Below are 18,052 nucleotides of genomic sequence, written 5' to 3' on the forward strand. Positions count from 1 at the left end.
CACTTGATTCTCATTTAAATCTTCTGATTTCATTCAATAGAATTCCATTTATTTATTTTCGTTAAATAAACATCTTTATACTTTGGAGCTTTGTCCCCCAACCATCAAAATTAAATCTGCTCAACCACCCATCTGCATGATCCCCAGACACAGCAGGCTACAGCAGCCAGCTGTTGGGTTATTGCCACAGCACTATCTCATCGGGGAAGGCGTGTCACTCCCCGAATTACTCAGCGCCCCCTTTGTCCTCGGTCGGTGCCCAGCCAGCGACACTCATGGCGGCTGCACCCGTCAGGCAGCGCTCCGGGCCGGGGGGACCCCGGGCGCAGCTCCCGCCCTGCTACTACGAAGGCTACCTGGAGAAGCGGGGACCGAAAGAAAAGGTAGGTTCGCCCGGTGCGGATCAAGTGCCATGTTGTTTCCTGTGAGTGCTGTGGATAGCGGTGGTCAGTGTGTGAGTGCACCACACCGGCTGATCTCCCATTCCCAGAGAACTGTCAACTTCCTTATTGTGCTCGAATGGGCGAGGCGATCCTGAACACGGCTGGTGGGATTTTTTCATATAGCGGAGAACGGATTATTTCTGCTGTTCACTCTGGTTTTTGCAAGAATATGACAGGGAGCGCATGCATCTATTCAGACGTTTGAATCCCGATTGCTGTCAAAGCATTTGCCTGACATTTAAATCGCATTACCTGAACGAGTTGTGGCTCTATCCCTTCTCTAACGATGCATAAGCTGCATTTCACATACAGTAAGTCTGCCAATAATAATTTATCCCCAAGAATTCAATGCTGTGAGATATACTCTTCTGTTGTCATATTGTTCCCACAGCCTGCTCCATGAAGTGCATTTCCAATATCAGATATACAGTTTCAAGTTAAATGCTATAAATGCATGTTTTTTTTCTCCACATAATTTATATATATTAAGTTGACAAAGACTGCGGTACCCTCCCCCTTGGCCCACCCTCTCTCATTAGGCTCATTTTAATGCAGTATAGACATGTAATGTGAGCCTGGCTCAGGTGCAGGGTATTGCACTGATCCATGGCCACAGATTGACAGCAGCTGGGGCTTCATCTCTTGGGACAGGAAATGTGGAAGTGATAAAAAGGGGAATATCCTTTACACAGATGTGGAAGACCAGCAGCAGTGTCTCTTCTTAATTGACATGTCTGTTTGTTTCTGTGTGTGTGACAGGCATCCAGGCGACTGTGGACCTGTCTGTGTGGGAACTCTTTGTATTTCTTCAACAATGCCAAGGATGCCCATGTAAGTTTCAGACTGTGTTCCTTTTTTATGAGTGCATCATGTTGTGTTTATTCATGTGCGTTGTGTGTGTTACAGTATGTGGAGAAGCTGGACCTCGGTGGGTTTGTGTCCCTGAAGGACGACTGCAGCCGGGACAGGAACCTGGAGGCAGCCAGACTCATCCTGCGCATGAAGGATGGAGAGACCAAACTCACAGTAATGCTACCAAACACACACACATACATAAATTAAAACACACACTTATTGCAAGGTGTTAAAGTGCTGTTGTTTTCTTCAGGCACCGAACTTGGAATCAAGGGAGCTGTGGAAAGGTTTCCTCTACTCCGTCGTAGATGTAAGTAATCATCTTTAGCACTTATCCGTTCCTTTAACAATCCGCCTCTCTCTCTTGAGCTGTCTAATCAATATTCTCCCTCTTTGTCCAATCACAGTTAAACGTCCCTTCCTGTCTCACGTTGCTGCCGGGCCAGCTGCAGATGCTGAAGGAGGTGGTGGACAAAGAGAGGTCCAGGCGGAGAACTCGCACTCCAACGCGTGCTCCTCCCTCGCCCCTCTCCGTGCCTTTAGTGGGAGAGATCCCACCGTGAGTTCTCTCTCTAGCTGCAGCATCTTCAGTGTGTGTGTATGCAAAACTTTATTGCCCTTAATAATGTGTGTTTGTGTGTGTGGCATGCAGATGTTTTCGACCAGTGTCTCGAACAGAAGCTGAGGTCCTTTTAGAGAGACACCCGGACTGTGGCAACATGCTGCTCCGTCCGGGCAGAGATGGGTGCTCGCTGGCTGTCACGACTCGGCAGGACCTGAATGGGTAAAAACACCTGCTGAACATCTGCACACAACAGCTGCAAATAGTCATAGTGAGACACAACATTCATTGTTAACTCTGTTTCTCTCTTTCTGCTCCAGGTCAGTGTTCAGACATTACCGAGTGACTCAGAGGGACCAGGGCGGTTATGTCATTGATGTAGAAAACCCTGTAAGTGTAAAATACTTACAATAATTGAATCACTTAAAAATTCACTGAACTTTTTAAGGTGGATCAGTCACATTGTTCATAGTATTGGTGCTGACACAAAACTAGCTTACTGGATCGATGCGTCCCAGACATTGGGTTGATTATCTGAATAAAAAAATTGCATATTTGTTGTTCTACAGTTTCTGTCACTAATTCTTTTTCAGAATTGAATATAACGATGTCTCTGTATACGTGTTTTTAAATCTTTTTCAGTTATAAAGAATTTTCATGATTCAGTAAACATGATTTGAAGATGACAAGTTTGAGTAAAGCCTTAAAATGACAGCAGTCATCAGCAGGTCTGCAAGATATGAGACAACTCTAGGATGTGCAATTACATAGTCCAATATTGCAATATGATTGCTAAATGTTACGGTAGAACTGAAAAAGCGTTTTGGAGTGGCTGTGGCTCAGTGGTAGAGTCGGTCATTTCTCAGTCGGAAGGTTAGGGGTTTGATCCCAGACTGCTACAGTCACAAGTGTCCTTGGGCAAGCAACTGAACCCCAAATAGCTCACAAAGGCATATCCATCTGGTATGTATTTGTATAGCTGTGTGTGTGAGAGGGTGAATGTGACATGTAGTCTTAAAGCACTGATTACAAGTAAGTCCAGTCCATTTGCATTTTGAATGAGAGGTAAAACGTCTTCAAGAACTTCAACCAAGCCCAGTTTCCTTTTAGATTAAGCTTTGACTTACCATAACCTGGATGACTAAGAACCTTCACAGACATATGCCAGCTAACTACCACCAATCACCACCAACTTGACACCAATTAATCTGCTAGCTGGGCTTCATCTGATTAGCCAAATAGTGTGAATGTATGGCCCATGCTTGCTGAGTTTCAATGCATGTAAAGTTTAAATAAGACATTTTCCTTACAAATGTGTATTAGTCTTTTATACATTTTTTTGTGCATGTTCGTATCACAATGACAATAAGATGGGATTGATTGTGAAGCAACCTAGACATCCCTGTAGGTAACAAACCTTCAGCTGAAAGCTTAATAATACAACCATTTCTTCTTCCAGATTCCCTGTGCCACACTTCACGAAGTCATCGATGCTCTGGTAGAGAAGACAGCAGGAACTCTACAGCCGTTCCTTCTGGAGGAACCTTATGAAGAGAATATTAGTGAGTCCTACCCTGCCGCACACACATGTTCCCAAGAATCTAATTCTGACTTTTAAGACGTTTACAAGCAATTAATGAGGATGAACATGTTAATCTCTGTCTGTCTCATCAGCATATGTTTCCGCCAATGATGAGAATGGAGAGAGGATCCTCCACACGGCCCCCACCAGCCCCCTGCCAAAGGCTCCTGCCCTGCCCCCAAAACAAGGTTTGTCTGCGTCCCATAAACCACATGCAAAGAGTTGTGCTTAGATAGTACAATAATTATGATGACTGCCTTCATTCTGGTGCAGATCGCTGGTGCAGCAGCCCACTGTCCAGATCTCCCGCTCCTGACCGCCGCATCCTTACCTCTTCTGTGCCGGCCTCACCAACCAACCCAATGAGACGCCTCATCCTCTCCCCTTCACCTCTCGCACAGAGTGAGTAGACGAGGCAGATCTCACCTGCTACGTCAACCCTCATTTATTACCAGTTACAACTCAGTTAGTCAAGACTGAAAGTGTTCAGTTTGTTTCTTCTCTGTTCGCACAGCACTCAATGAGGAACTCAAAATGAAGCTAGAGAAGAGACGAGCCAGCCAGGAGTGACTTAAGCATCGGGACCACCCTCATATCACAGCATCTTCACTCTTCAGTGCCAAACCCCTTCTCACCGCAGCTATGAATTCATCCTGTGCCTTCTAGGTGGAAAACAAGGGACTACAAATACCACTTTCTCAAAGGGAGACGCACAAGGTTCATTCTTTTAGTGGTTTTTGGACCTGGGTTATTAAATGGACTCTGGTGAGCTCCTAAAGAGCCAGACTGGCAGGTAAACACTGGAAAAGGTTCATTAAAAAAACCTCATAAAATGCTGCCCCCTTGTTTGGAGTAACCATCCATTCATCCTTTGTCTACTTGTGTTAAGCTGTTTACAAACTTCCTCTGAGCAAAAAAATAGTGCCACAACAAATTATATTCCTTGACTGGCAGCTGAGAAGCACCATAATGTGCTGGACCACCAACTGAGCCTGCCGTTTTCCTGCCTGAGACTGAGCTGCTGATGTAACTGCTGCAACACTGTAAGAACATCAAACCACAGACTGCTGAGATCGACACCTGAGACATCTAATCTGCCCCCGAAATGAAATGAGCCAGCTAAGGTTGCAGCAATCCCCTTCATTGACATCATTAAATGTATTGAAGAAATGTGTCTACTTACAGTCGAGCTGGCCGGACACTGAAAACTGCACAATCTGTGCCTGCTGCTCTGAGTACTGTTTGTGATTGATAAGCAACCATTGATGTATTGTTAATTCAATGAGACTGTACTGTTTAACTGTACTGTTGGTGCTTATTTTAAAGTGTTTCCTTATTCTCTGCGACTGTGTACGTGCTACTGTACGGTGCTATGACTCACCAGTGCTCAGACCTGCCTGGAATCTCCAGGTGGTTTCTGTTCCTTCTGAAGAAAATCAATCTACTGTATTTGTTTGAGAGGGCGCCCTCTAGTGGAGTGGCTGTCAACTTAAAGGACAGAAACCTTATCAGCACACAAGTACAGAACACTTGGGATGGGCCTTTTGTGTTGCAGACTGAACCTGCCAAAACCTATGGGCTTTATGACAGTGTTACACAAAACCCTACCTCTCAACCTTTGATAACAAAAATGATAATTCATCACTGATCTGAATACCAACAAGTATTTCTACATGCATTTTTAACATTTCTATCATTGGCCGGTCCTTGCACATGTAAGTGTCTGAGTACTAGTGGCAAACTGTGATCAAGTGTCTTCTTACAATGAACAATTTGCTGTATGTTTGTAAATGATGTGTTGTCGTGTGTACCTGGTCACAAACAAAGAATAGTGTTTGTTCGATATCAGGGGCATTAAATGGTTTTGCATGGGTGTGATGTGTCATTATATTGAATTGATAGCGTATTGTGCTTTCTCCAAAAAACCTTTTTCCTTAGTTTCCTAAGTGTCAGGCTGCAATCTTTGATTGAACACTTAGATAATGTTGGAAATACTGAATACAATAAGTGGATGTGAGAAAGAAGGCTGGACAATCTGTTCTGTTTTTTTAAGAAGAGCCGCAATCAAGGCTCTTTAATAATGTTTAAAACAGAAAGACAAAAAGTGGGGAGCTTTTATTTTGAAAATCAACTGTTTCTCCATGTTTAAGAAAAAGATATATTACATTATTTTCATTATTACAGTGATAAAGTGATAAAAACTCAACAAGTGTTTTGATTCTAATTTTGTGTTTTTTCCTCTAATTCTTTACTTGAATCCAGACATTTATGTGTTTATCTTAAAAGCTCTAAAATATCTTTTAATCTTCTTTTTTTGTTTTACTTTATCTCGAAACTATTTTTTTTTTAACTCAAATGAGGACAGTTAACCCACCAACATTTTGGATTACATATTTTTTAGTTTATGCTGTGTCACCACATCTAAATCTTTATGAACTCCATTCATAAATAATAATGGGTATAATTATAGTTAGTGTCAGTTTTTTTGTTTTTTTTTACATATTGCACTAATATTATAACCTACGGTGTATGATCACAACAATTAAAACATATCAACCCTAGACAGGACAGAGAACGCCCTCAACACACCACAAGGTAACATTAGTCAATCTCTCCTGTTTGGACATGTTGCTCAAGTTTCAAAAATCCGTGTAATCTGTAAATAGCCCCCAACCGTTGGCATCTTTTACCTCGCCTATCTTGGATCCGCTGAACCCTACACCGACGAACAAAAGTATATGGGAACAATGAAACTTAAATCAGATCAGCGCTGCCGCCGCCTTTAACGGCTGTCTGAAGGTGGTTTAAAAAAAACGGAACAGCAGCAGCAGCCAGCAGCCTTTCAGTCCCTTTTCACCGCGGGGATGTGAGAGCTGAGAGAGACTCTCTACAATAACGGATGACCGCTGTGGCTTTGAGAGGACCGAAATCGAGACAGAAAAGCTCCTGAGCCGTAAGAGAAACTCCTTTTTTTCTGCGATGTGTGATTTGGATAAGTTAACCTGTGGCTGTTTTTAACGCACAGGCTTAAACGAAGTTACAAGCTCGCGTGAGTCGGAAGTTTCACATCTCAGCGAACGTTGGGCACGACTACCAACGTTTATGGTTTGTTCCCCTTCATAAAGAAGTCTATGAATACTTGATAGTTTTACTACAGATCTGTTAGTGAAGAAGTAGAGGCTAGAAATACCGCTAAAACAGGTGTTTTGAGATTTTTTAATGGACGTCTCAGCAGTGTTGGGCGTGTCGGTGCGCAGGTGAGTGATTAACTTTTGATAGTGTTTGTGGGGACGGTTAACTGTTGGAGTTAGCGCACTTTACTAGTATGTTTGTGCCAAGTTTTGGGGAAATTAGTGCTTAAAGCTTAAACGCAAATGTGATAAAATAACTTCAAATAACACATTGTAGTATAAATAAACTAAAATTAAACGCTAGCCTTCTCTTAAATTGCTCCAAGCTGCAGTAGGCTTACTGATTTAAAGTTAAACTTCTACACACTTGTTCTTGCTAAGGGACGTTTGGCGCATTAATATGAAGTTCAGTGCGCGTGCGTGTTTGTGTGTTCGAATGGGTGTTGAGTACAGCTTGCCTTGGCCCAAGGGCTAAAAATGTGAAACATCTTATCAGGGCTACATTCTCTGACATGCTGCAGCTCATCGGAAAAGCAGCACACCTTTGTTGGGAAAGAAGCACAGCAACAGTACACACCCACTGAGCAGGTTGTAGTAATACTGCTGGACAAAGTCACAGATAAAAACAACTGTTACTATTACAGAGAGGTCATTAAAAGAGAAACAACTAGCCCAGGTGAATTGTTATTCTGTGACAAGTCAACCAACACGTTTCCTGTCAATAGTCAGCTCTTGCAACATAGTTTGCCACAAAGGTTTTGCAAGAGCACTGCTCTCATCTGCAGCAGCTTCTGGCACTCTCTGTGAATCTCTTATTGTTTGCTTGTGGTTAGTGCTGCAGGAGAGCTGAAGTCGACATCCCTGCACCCTGCTGAATGCCTTTCATGGCCCTGCATTAACATCACTATGGCACTGACAGAATTACTGCTGCGCTGACTTTAGCTCACTCTGCCCTTTCGTACCATTCCTCTGTTTTGTTTCTCGCACTTGTTTTAAAACCATCACTATCTTCCCATTGCACGTTTTCTTTTTTGTCTTTTTTTGTTGCTACACATATTATTTCTTTTCTTTTCTAGTCAGGGCCACGTCTAGTGAATTGATTGTGATATCCATACAACCTTGTCTCTTTCAGCCCTCCTCGGCTTTGTTTCTCCTGCCTGTGCCATCCATCTCACCATGGACAGCCTGCTGAGCGGGGCCAGTAAAGGGGCCAGTGCCCTTCAGTTAGCACAGACCTCATCACGTCATAGATGCCACTCGCTGTCTTTACCCCTGTATGCCTGACTTTTGGGGAAACAATAAAGCCTAAGTTCCTGTTAGCTTGAACAAAAGAGTCATGCATCCGCTGCTGTCCCTCAGTGTCTTTTGGCTGCTGCCCCTGGCCTTGACACTGGAAGAAGACTCACCACTGGACTCTGTCCCACGCAGATCTGTTCCCTATCATCGTGAGTGTTGTGTAACCTCGGCTTTCAGTGTGTCATCTCATGTCGGCTTATATAATTTTAGTTTGGAGAGACTTATTGGGAAACGGGGATTAATCACTGGTGACTGAAAAGCTAATCAGACATTTTCTGTCTGTAGAGGACAATGCTCACCTGTTTCGCGAGGAGGGAGTGTTCAACTACTCCACCATGCTGTTGAGAGAAGATCTGAACCTGCTGGTGCTGGGTGCCAGAGAGGCAGTGTATGCTCTTGACCTCAAAGACATCTCCAAGAAACATGCTTCGGTAAGAACACCTTAGTTTACGATGCAGTAAAGGCAAACACCACCTTGGAGCGGCGCCCATTTACTGTTAGCATTACTCTATTATTAACATGTCTTATCTGAGCTTTCTTGGCCTGGAGCTTAACATTTTTAAGAGCAAACTTGTGTATCATGCCAGGCTCCGTGCCCTTAATTACCACTTAGATACAGCACTTGCTATCATATATATATTGCTTGTTGTTCTGCAATAACAGCTACCAGAACAGCCCTGGTTCTGTGCAGGCAAGACCCAGTAGTTGCAGAAATATTAACCTGTTTCAGGAAAGGCTTCTCGGTTATTCTCACTCAACAGCGATTATTGCAAATAGGTTTTTGACAATTAACACTGCACCTTAAAAAACAAACATTTAAAACCTGTGTGATTAAAATGGTATTTTGCTCTTTTAGGTTAAATGGGAAGTGACACAAAAACAAGAAGAAGAATGTAAAAACAAAGGAAAAGATCCTGAGGTGGGTGCATTTTAGCTTCTTCTTCTAGCAGGTTAAAACGTACTGCATATTGAGCGTGTGATCATTGCTGTTTAAAAAATGTATTCACAGACTGAGTGCAAGAACTACATCAGGATCCTGCACAAGACGGAGGATAACAGGATGTATGTGTGTGGAACCAATGCTTTCGATCCAGAGTGTGATTACATGGTGAGACGATCAGAGCCACAGTGCTCACTCACCACTAAACAGAATCCATATTGTATAGTCTTTATAGCATATTTAAAATAACAGAAGGATTAACGGAAGAACACTTTGTAAGCTGCAGTGTCTGTGTGTGTGTTTGTGCAGTCCTATACGGATGGAATGCTGACTCTTGAGAAGAAAGCAGAGGATGGAAAAGGAAAGTGTCCATTTGATCCTTTCCAGCGATACACCTCCATCATGTTTGGTTAGTAGCAATTATACAACTGATAAGAAACCAAAACGGAACAGTTTATGTAGCGAATGATTGTATCACTGTGTCTTGTCAGAAAACAACCTGTACTCGGCCACGTCCATGAACTTCCTGGGCTCTGAGCCTGTCCTGATGCGCAGCTCTCCTGTCTCCATACGCACTGAGTTCAAGAGCTCCTGGCTCAACGGTAAGATGTTTTTTTGTGGATGCTACATTCATGCGAGCACTGCGCTGTCTCTGAATTGAACCTAAATGTTTCAGCTTGTTAATTTGCTTCGTACTGAGTCAACTTTTTTCTTTCTATGCCAGAGCCCAACTTCATCTCCATGACCCAGATGCCAGAGAGCGAGTCAAGTGCAGAGGGAGATGACGACAAGGTGTACGTGTTCTTCAGTGAGACAGCTGTGGAGTGCGACTGCTACAACAAACTGGTGGTGTCCCGCGTGGCCCGTGTCTGCAAGGTGAAACACTGCATGTACTTGTTGTTGCAGCTCCAATTCCCACAACGAGAGGATTCTATAAACAGAATTTCCTCTGTTGAGCTCATTTGTCCCTTTCCGCTGCTTGATTGTTCATCCCGTCTGTCCTCATGTTTTCTCCATTTGTGAATGTGGCTTTGTGGTGCTCACAGGGGGATCTTGGAGGTCAGAGGACATTACAGAAGAAATGGACATCCTTCCTGAAAGCCAGAATGGACTGTCCAGTGCTCGAGTCTCAGCTGCCGTATATTATCCAGGACACGTACCGCTGGTGTGACCCCCAACAACGCTGGAAGGACTGTTTGTTCTTCGCCGTCTTCACACCACAATCGTACGTTTGAATTAACAAACGTGGTTTGGGGGAGGGTTTCTTTCTCTTTAATGGTCTTTGGCACACCACTTGGCTCACATTTTCTGTGTGTGTTTGTGTTCCAGGGAGACATCAGACCTGTCTGCAGTGTGTGTGTACCGCGTGTCTGACATCAGCAGAGTGTTTGCAGAGGGAAAGTACAAGACCCCAGTCCCCGTAGAAACCTCTTTTGTTAAGTGGGTGATGTATAGCGGAGATGTCCCCTTCCCTCGGCCCGGAGCTGTGAGTCTGCCCACTATTTAATGTGTGTGTGTGTGTGTGTGTGTGTGTGTGTGTACTTTTGTACTCTGACTCCGTTGTTCTCTCTTCTTTTCTCTTTCCTTCCTCTCTTCTCCCTCGCCAGTGTATAGACAATGCTGCCCGTGAAAAGGGCATAACTCAGACTCTGGACCTCCCAGACCGGACCCTTCAATTTATCAAAGATAGACCCCTCATGGACCAAGCCATCCAGCCAATCGGAGAGAAGCCTCTACTGGTGCGAAGGGGAGCTACGTTTACACGCATCATAGTCAACCAAGTGCAGGCGGCAGATGGCAACAAGTACCACGTGATGTTTGTTGGCACAGGTGTGTGTGTTCAGGGTCGAATGTGTGCAGCATAATGTCATTGCCTGTATACATTTCACTTAGCTGCTTTTGATAACTTTACAGTGGTAAGCACCGGGCTATATGTGTCATCATGTAAATATAGAATGTTTCTATGTTTTAATATATAAAGAGAAAGGCACAGTGCTGAAAGCTGTGAACTACGAAGGAGAGATGTTCATCATAGAGGAAGTACAACTCTTTGAGCCCCCCGAGCCAATCAAGATCATGAAATTCTCTAACGTCACGGTAATTTTGAACTCTAATGTTGCCTTATATTGGCGTGTACAGTATGTTCATTGTAAAACACACACATTGGTGCTTTTTTGTGTGTGTGATGGATCCGTGTTGTGCAGGGTCAGCTCTATGCGGGCTCAGACGAGGGAGTGGCACAGATACCTTTAGCCACCTGTGAGAGGTCCTTATCCTGTATGGACTGTGTGCTTGCCAGAGACCCATACTGTGGCTGGGACAAAGCTGATAGGAAATGTGTTTTCCTTTCAAGTGCCCAAAGGTTGGTAGGCGTCCTTACATGTACAGCAAGCAGTGTTGTTATGAACTTCATCCAAACTAAGTTTGCTTCTGTTTTATCTTCTGCTTTAGAGAACTAATCCAAAGTCTGAAAGATGGGGATGCAAATCTCTGCCCTGATGCTGGTGAGTTAGTAATTAAATATTAAAGAATCTAATTATGAAAATGAAATTGCATCAGTGAAAGTCCTCTGTTTTGTTTTCAGATCCTGCTAAGCCTGTGAATGAGTCCATTTGGCCCGGGGGGAACCTGAAGCTCCGCTGCACATCACCTTCCAACCTGGCAAAAACGGCCTGGGAGCGGGACGGCAGCCCTCTGACCCCTTCAGCTCGACTCCAGTTTCTTCGAGATGGACTGCTTATCCTCAACGCTTCGGACTCAGACACTGGTCGGTATCGCTGCCTCTCTGTCGAGCGCTCCAAATCTGGCAAGTACACTACGGCTGTGGCTGAGTACCAGGTTAGCATGGGCCCAGCCGGCTCTGGCGATGGGACTCTGATTTTCCCCCGGGCTCGGGTGGATGGCCCCTCTGTGGCTGGATACCAGGTCGTAATCGCGCTCCTTGTAGTTTCTCTTCTTGCCCTTTTGGCCTGGAACTTCTACAAAGGCCACATACCTCTGCCCTGGAACTGTGGAAAGAAGACTACAGAGCAATCCCAGAACACCCATGAGCAGGAGGATCTGAACCAACATGCACCACGGTCTGCATTCGCAGAGGAGAAGCCCCTGGTGTTGGGAACAGACAACGGCCGCAGTAATAACAACCACACCGGAGGGGCGGCAGCTTTCAGCGCAGCTGAGGAGCATGATGATCCAACAGTTACTCTTCCATCTCTGAAGTATATCGATGATGAGTCAGAAATATGAAAATGACAAACATTACTGTATTCAGTTTCTCAAGACAAAGCCTGACAAATGAATGAACTAAACCATTTGTTTCCAGGCTGAAAACTGGATTCACCAGTTACACTGAAATATTTGACAGTTCTCTCAACTTACGAGACATTTACATTAAGTTGGAGTATAAAAACATTCCGAGCTGTTTATTTTCAGAGACTATTCACTGCTGAACACACCAAGAGATGTTAAAATAAGTATGAGAGACACTTGAATTTCTGCTTTACTTCTCGTAGTATTTTAGTTTCCTCCTAAATGTTGTAAATACCATTTTAGATTTAAATATCCTGTAAAGATTTATATGATTTTTCACCGGGAATGCACAATAAGTGAAATTGAGCCATTTAAATTCTAACCACAAGCTGAACAAAATTAGTTTACTTGTATTAAATGTTTTTGTACCTGGTCGCTGTGTTGTTTCAGTGCATCCAAATCCAGCCAACAGGGTTTATGACTTCTCTACAAGACTGGACTTGCCAAGAATGTGGAGAACAGATGCGGAAGACACCTGCAGCTGTGAATTGTATTTGTACTTTTGAGTTTGTCAGTTCAGTTTTTGAAGATATCGATAGTTTCTCAAGACTTTGTATCTCTTTTATTACATGTGTTAAATTGGAGAAATCATCAACCAGAGGCAGCTTGCAAAGAATTAAAAAATCTTTAATTTCAGACTACATTACAATTGACTTTTTCCACAACAGTACAGGAGTTTCTGTCGCTCTAACAAACTGCTTTTTGCTGTGAGAGCAGCTAAAACAAAACAAAGCACATTGACTGTACAGCCCATAGTATATTATGTGTCGCAGGGCTCTTGGTCCATCTCGGTGTGTGTGTGGTCTCTATCTCCTGTAGCGGTACCTCTTGAAGTGGAACCACAGCTGGAAGATCCCGTTGGCAAACTGACAGCGGAAGCCGTGCCTGTGCGAGTACTCCCACTCCCTGTTCACGATCTTAAAGGCGATGTCCTCGTACGGAGGGCCCGCATGGAACCTCAAGATCCCAAAGTCCTTGTTGTCGGGACTGGGCTCGAGGAAGTACTGCGGGGTGGAGCGCTTGTCGATCAGGTCGGGGTAGAAGATGTTGAACTTGTAACCCTGGACGATCTTGGGCGGAGGGTTGTCGAAGTCATAATGGGTCTGGTTGTATTTGTTCCACTCGAAGCCCGTATGGACCCTGTTGAAGAAGCGTGGTTTCCTGGGACGGTATTTGTCGGCCCACAGGTACATTTTCCCCGTGACAGGAAACTCCACGCTGAACTGGGCTTCGTCGTTGCCCATGCCCTCTCTGGCACGACGTACGAAAGCATCCTCTGCGCTCTCGTTGGCATCGCCTGGTACAGAAGAAACATTTTTAGAAATCAAGACATTTTTTTTTTTACATCAAAGACTGAATTTATCAACATCTCTAAGCTGTAAATACAAGCTCTAAAAGGCTGGTGTACTTTTGTTTTCTGAACATGTGTTTTACCTGTGACTTGTAGCTGTCTGCGTGCTAGCTGCAGCCTGTGCGTGTCCTCCTCCGGTGTGATGGTGTGCGAGTCCAGCGGCAGGTCGGACTGCACGAGCAGCGTGGGACTGTAGCGGCCGGAGTCGTACTCCGCCTGGCTCTGCTGGATCAGGTCCTCCTCCGTCAACACGGCCTCCACCACCTCCCCCTTCTCTTCATCCTTCTTGTCCCCCTTTTCTTCCCCATCCTCTTCCTGGTTTCCTGCTGTGGATGTTGACGGACCTGCCTCCTCCCCATCGTCCTCTCCGGCTTCTCTGTTCCTGTATTTTGAGGAGGAGGATGAAGACTGGCCGGGCTCTTCTGTTGCTCCCGCCCTCGTTTGTTCCTCTCTCTCACTGAAGTTACAAAAAACATCTTGGTTTAAATTATCTTGATGACGGAAGTTGATGCATCACGAGTGTTTCAAATATTTATGAAGAAAACAGAAGTGAGAGGTAACATGATGTGAAGTGAAATTTGAACCCCAGGTTGCTGAGCCACAGGTTAAGGATGTGTTACTTACTCTTCTTCATCACTCCTCTGCTCCTCTTTGATGATGGGGAACAAAGGTTCACTTTCAACTCCTTGTTCCTGTTTCAGCTTGAACAGCTTCTGACGCAACACATCCTGGTGTCGCTCTCTCAACCTACAACATAAAGAAAGTCGTTTTCACACACATAACCACTGTCGATCCAGATAAAGAATTTAGGTCAATAAGGGTTCCCACGTTCATACCTGGCTCTGGCCATGTAGACTCTGACTTGCTGCAGCAGACTCTCCCAATAACCGATATCGAGATTGGATCCTCCGGCCCGAATCTTGGACTCGATGTTCAGGTGCAGCGCCTGCAGCTGGCTGTACGTCTTTCCTTTGAACACTATTTGCACATCAGTGCTCACAGCTGTGTTGATGCCCTCACGACGATCGCCTGGAATTTAAAAGGTTGCATTAAAGGCTGACTACGAGACTTTTATGTCCAGTAGATGTCGTACTTGAGCACCAGCACAAAACCAAAACAGCCCCCGCTACTTTTTCCGCCTGGCCTATTCTGCGGTACCCTTTTGGAGACATTTCCAGTGTTATGCTCTACTATGTAGCGCCAGTCGAACACAATTCTAACAGAGCAAACAATCGAAATTGGTTGGTAGGCCTGTCATCTAGGCAGAATGCATTGTACTGCTGCGGGCTAACGTTAGCACATTTTAGTTCACTATGCATGATGCTAACCCCCCCGCTAGCTTGGTTAATTACACAGAATGACCGTGAGCACATGAACGGGAGCGCGGAGCCGTCCCGTCCATGTAAACAAAGAGCTGAGCACAACAAACACAGCGCGAGTTTCACATCACTCTCTTTTTAGGAAGTTGTTTTTGGAGGATATATTTTCATAGGACATACTTGATTTTGGATAGATTAATGTGTAAAATGTCGCATATTAAGCCTTTAAACATACAGACAACACATGTTGTGGAGCAAAGCAATGCCTCCTGTTGCGAATACAAGTAGAACTTAGAAAGACAGGTGTAAGTGGAGATGTACCTGGTCCTTTCCCGGAGGCCTCCAGCTTTCTCAGTTTGCTGATCTCGTCCTCAGTGATGGTCGTCATGTCTCTCCAGAAGTCCACATTCTTCCCTTGCTCCAACTCCATGTACACCTACCAGTGAAATAACACTCATACAGTGAACTATGTACAAGGTTTGATAATATTGACACATAATGGTTGACAGATGTTATATGTAAATTAAGTAAGTAACAGCAAAAGGTCAGGTCTAGCCTAAGGACACTTAAGTGAATCTGTAGAAAGAAACAGACCGCAACATCTACAAATGAGAACTTGTAACTTTGAAAGTTGCTGTAATCACATAATAAAAAATTGAACATACAAAGACTTTCAGACTATGATGGATCAACTCACAATGAGTTGATTGACAAATGCAATATTATCACAATCTTATTATTTCTACACGTCTCACGATAGTCTATCTTTGTTCACTGAATATTTTAGATAGATATATTGTATTTAAAGGACTGGCAATAGTTAACGCTTTTCCAAGTTATTACTGATTCTCTATAAAAGCAATCCTGTGCTATTCGAGCTCTTAGCTGGTCATACAACATTTACACTTGAATGCTACAGAACCACAAACCTTAATGTCCTCCAGCAGGTCATCCATGTCTGTGACTGTGAGCCCGTTGAGAAAGGTGTATGGCTCATGCATCTCCACAGCAAGATCGTCATCTTCGGCACTGATGTACTTCGCCAACAGGTCAATAGGCTTGGCGCGACCGTCACGGATTCTGATTTTAGATCTGGACACATAATACACAAAATTTTAAGAGACAATGCAAATGTGTATTAAGGAGCCTAGAAGAAAAAAAAAGATGAGGCTGTATGCAAGAACTGATGATGCACGCTCACCGTAGTTTGGCCTGATGCAGATGGAAGTTGTCCTCCTGTTCAGCCCAGGTCTTGAAGTGCTCCGCCTCCTTCTCTCTCTGCAGCATCTCCAGCTCCGTCTCTCTCATGGCCTTTTCCCGCTCCCTCTCCAGACGCAGCTGTTTTACCTTTATACACAAATTTAGTACAATTTATTGAAGGGCTGTTACTTAAAACTCTGTAATATTATACTTTCAGCAAAAATAAATGGTCCTATAGCTCATACCTTCTGCAGCTCTCTGCGGTTCTCCTCCTGAATGCACTTGTTCCTTTCTTTCAGCTCCTTTTCTCCAAGATGGCCGATGCCTTTCTTATCCAGCGCCTTAAAATTTTAACAATCGAGAGTCATGACTTAGCTCTGATTTTAAAAGAAAGGTTGTGACAGGTAGGTTTGAATACAGTTTATAATAGCACATCATTAGATGTTGCTGCTCTGAAACTCACCTTCTGCCATTTGAATGTGCCTAACAAGTTGTTGTCACCAAAGGGATTGTCAGCGTTGGTGTATCCCATGTACTCCTCACTCCAGCCCATCTTTTCCCTCCTTTTCTTTTCCTTTGCTTCCTTCTTTGCCAGCCTCCTAGCCCTCTTCTCCTCTGGTGTCTCCAGAGCTTTCATCATGTCCTTCTGTTTTTTCTTCTCCTCCTTCTCTTTGACTACACGGCCCCCATGATCAGACCCTGAGCTATCAGACGACTCTGGCGAACTTGAGCGCCGCCTCCCTCTGTCTCTGTCTCTGTCTGTCCTCTCTCTGCTTCTCACGCTCCTCCCTCGCTCCCTATCTTCACTCCTCTTCCCTCGTTCCGGGCTTTTGTCACGGTCTCCTTTTCTCTCCCTGTCTCTACTGTTGCTCCTCCACCTTTCTCTCTCTCTTTCTCTCTGCTGCCTGTCTCGGACTGGACTCCCTCTGTCTGGACTTCTCCGTCTCCTCCTTTCTCTGTCGCTGCTTCTGTCACTGGAGTCCGATCTGGGCTGTGACCTTCCCCTTCTCCTCTCTCGAGACGCTCCTCTCCGGTTCTCCATTTCCTGTCTCCTTCTCCTCATTTTGGGGTCATCTGAATCAGAGCTGAAAAAGAGAAGTTAATCATTTTTTGTACAGTAGTAGTAGTTCTTGCTTCTGGGTGGCAAACCATGTAATGGAGACTAAAAATAAAAAATACTTCGTTATTAACTCTTTAGCAAGAATGGTTATGGAGGTTACTAGTGTTTAATATCTTTTGTTTTAATTACTGTCTTAAACTCGGATTCACTGGGTCACTTATTTTCCTCCGCACAAACCTTCTGACGTAAAATACAAAGAATTTAATCAAAATGCATGGTATCATGGTATGATTATGTGATATAGTATTGAAGAGCTCGAGTTGCATCTAATTCTGTTATATTTGAATTTTGGTACATTTTAATTGCCATGCAGATAACTGAATTGCATACATTCCGGGGATTAATAACGTCTTTTTGATTCTGATTCTGAAAAAAATTATGATAATACGGACAACCATTATTTTGCTGCATACATCGATTCGTGATCATAGCTTTTTGAACAGATGCAATCAGGCCGCGAAACTTACCACGTTAAACATCTGGCTAAATAAGCCAACTAGCAGTAGACAGCGAAGACAGTTACCTTGATGATCGACCCCTCGACTGGCTCCTGGCACGGTTTGCTCCTCGCCTCCTGTCGCTCTCCGAGCCGCTTCTGGAGCCTGGACGGTCCCTGCGTTGAGGCCGACGTCGGCCAGGAGAGCCATCGCTCGAGTCCCTGCTATCCGACCGTCCACGTCCGCGGGCGATTCTTTTCGTGTCCGCAGACGGACTGCGAGCTCTCCTTTCCTCTGGAGATCTAGAATTGTTCACTCTCGGTTTGTTCCGACGCTCACGGCTCCGATTTCTGGACTTAGAGCGGGACCGACGTCGTGATTTCGAATCCATCACGAACTTTTTGCCAATGCGGGGTCCGAAGTGCCCGTTGTCGCGTAAATAAGAGGTAACTAAGATCACGGTCTGCTGTCTTCACAGAGCGCAAAGTATACCTGTGTATTTGTAAA

General features: G+C 44.4%; 3 protein-coding genes across 5 annotated transcripts; 2 read left to right on the forward strand and 1 right to left on the reverse strand.

The window, feature by feature from the left end:
• Positions 1-275: 275 nt before the first annotated feature.
• stap2a (signal transducing adaptor family member 2a) lies at positions 276-5,568 on the forward strand. Its single transcript, XM_069685122.1, has 11 exons — positions 276-383; positions 1,203-1,274; positions 1,350-1,469; positions 1,552-1,608; positions 1,706-1,857; positions 1,951-2,082; positions 2,181-2,250; positions 3,320-3,422; positions 3,535-3,630; positions 3,716-3,844; positions 3,957-5,568. Exons 1-11 carry the CDS (start codon positions 276-278, stop codon positions 4,010-4,012), a joined length of 1,095 nt encoding a protein of 364 aa, XP_069541223.1. The 3' UTR covers positions 4,013-5,568.
• A 508-nt stretch (positions 5,569-6,076) lies between these two features.
• sema4e (semaphorin 4e) lies at positions 6,077-12,754 on the forward strand. Of its 3 annotated transcripts, none has more exons than XM_069684188.1 (15): positions 6,077-6,395; positions 7,706-8,018; positions 8,155-8,300; positions 8,726-8,788; positions 8,879-8,977; positions 9,119-9,218; positions 9,301-9,411; positions 9,534-9,685; positions 9,856-10,034; positions 10,139-10,295; positions 10,417-10,639; positions 10,791-10,906; positions 11,014-11,171; positions 11,261-11,313; positions 11,394-12,754. In XM_069684188.1, exons 2-15 carry the CDS (start codon positions 7,910-7,912, stop codon positions 12,053-12,055), a joined length of 2,328 nt encoding a protein of 775 aa, XP_069540289.1. In that variant the 5' UTR covers positions 6,077-6,395; positions 7,706-7,909; the 3' UTR covers positions 12,056-12,754. The 3 variants fall into 3 exon arrangements, with proteins under 3 accessions (XP_069540289.1, XP_069540291.1, XP_069540290.1); XM_069684190.1 differs by lacking the exon at positions 6,077-6,395 and adding an exon at positions 6,406-6,547; XM_069684189.1 differs by lacking the exon at positions 6,077-6,395 and adding an exon at positions 6,566-6,699.
• Positions 12,725-17,943, reverse strand: cactin. Its single transcript, XM_069684187.1, has 10 exons — positions 17,632-17,943; positions 16,452-17,073; positions 16,234-16,329; positions 15,990-16,135; positions 15,718-15,880; positions 15,110-15,224; positions 14,306-14,498; positions 14,094-14,216; positions 13,553-13,926; positions 12,725-13,415 (listed from the first exon to the last, which is right to left on the reverse strand). The coding sequence occupies exons 1-10, from the start codon at positions 17,934-17,936 to the stop codon at positions 12,925-12,927; spliced, it is 2,628 nt and encodes an 875-aa protein (XP_069540288.1). The 5' UTR covers positions 17,937-17,943; the 3' UTR covers positions 12,725-12,924.
• Between the last annotated feature and the right edge of the window lie 109 nt (positions 17,944-18,052).

Source organism: Semicossyphus pulcher, unplaced genomic scaffold (assembly GCF_022749685.1).
Source record: "Semicossyphus pulcher isolate SPU_LCO1_2020_fin unplaced genomic scaffold, fSemPul1.0.p SCAF_7, whole genome shotgun sequence".
NCBI lineage: Eukaryota > Metazoa > Chordata > Actinopteri > Labriformes > Labridae > Semicossyphus > Semicossyphus pulcher.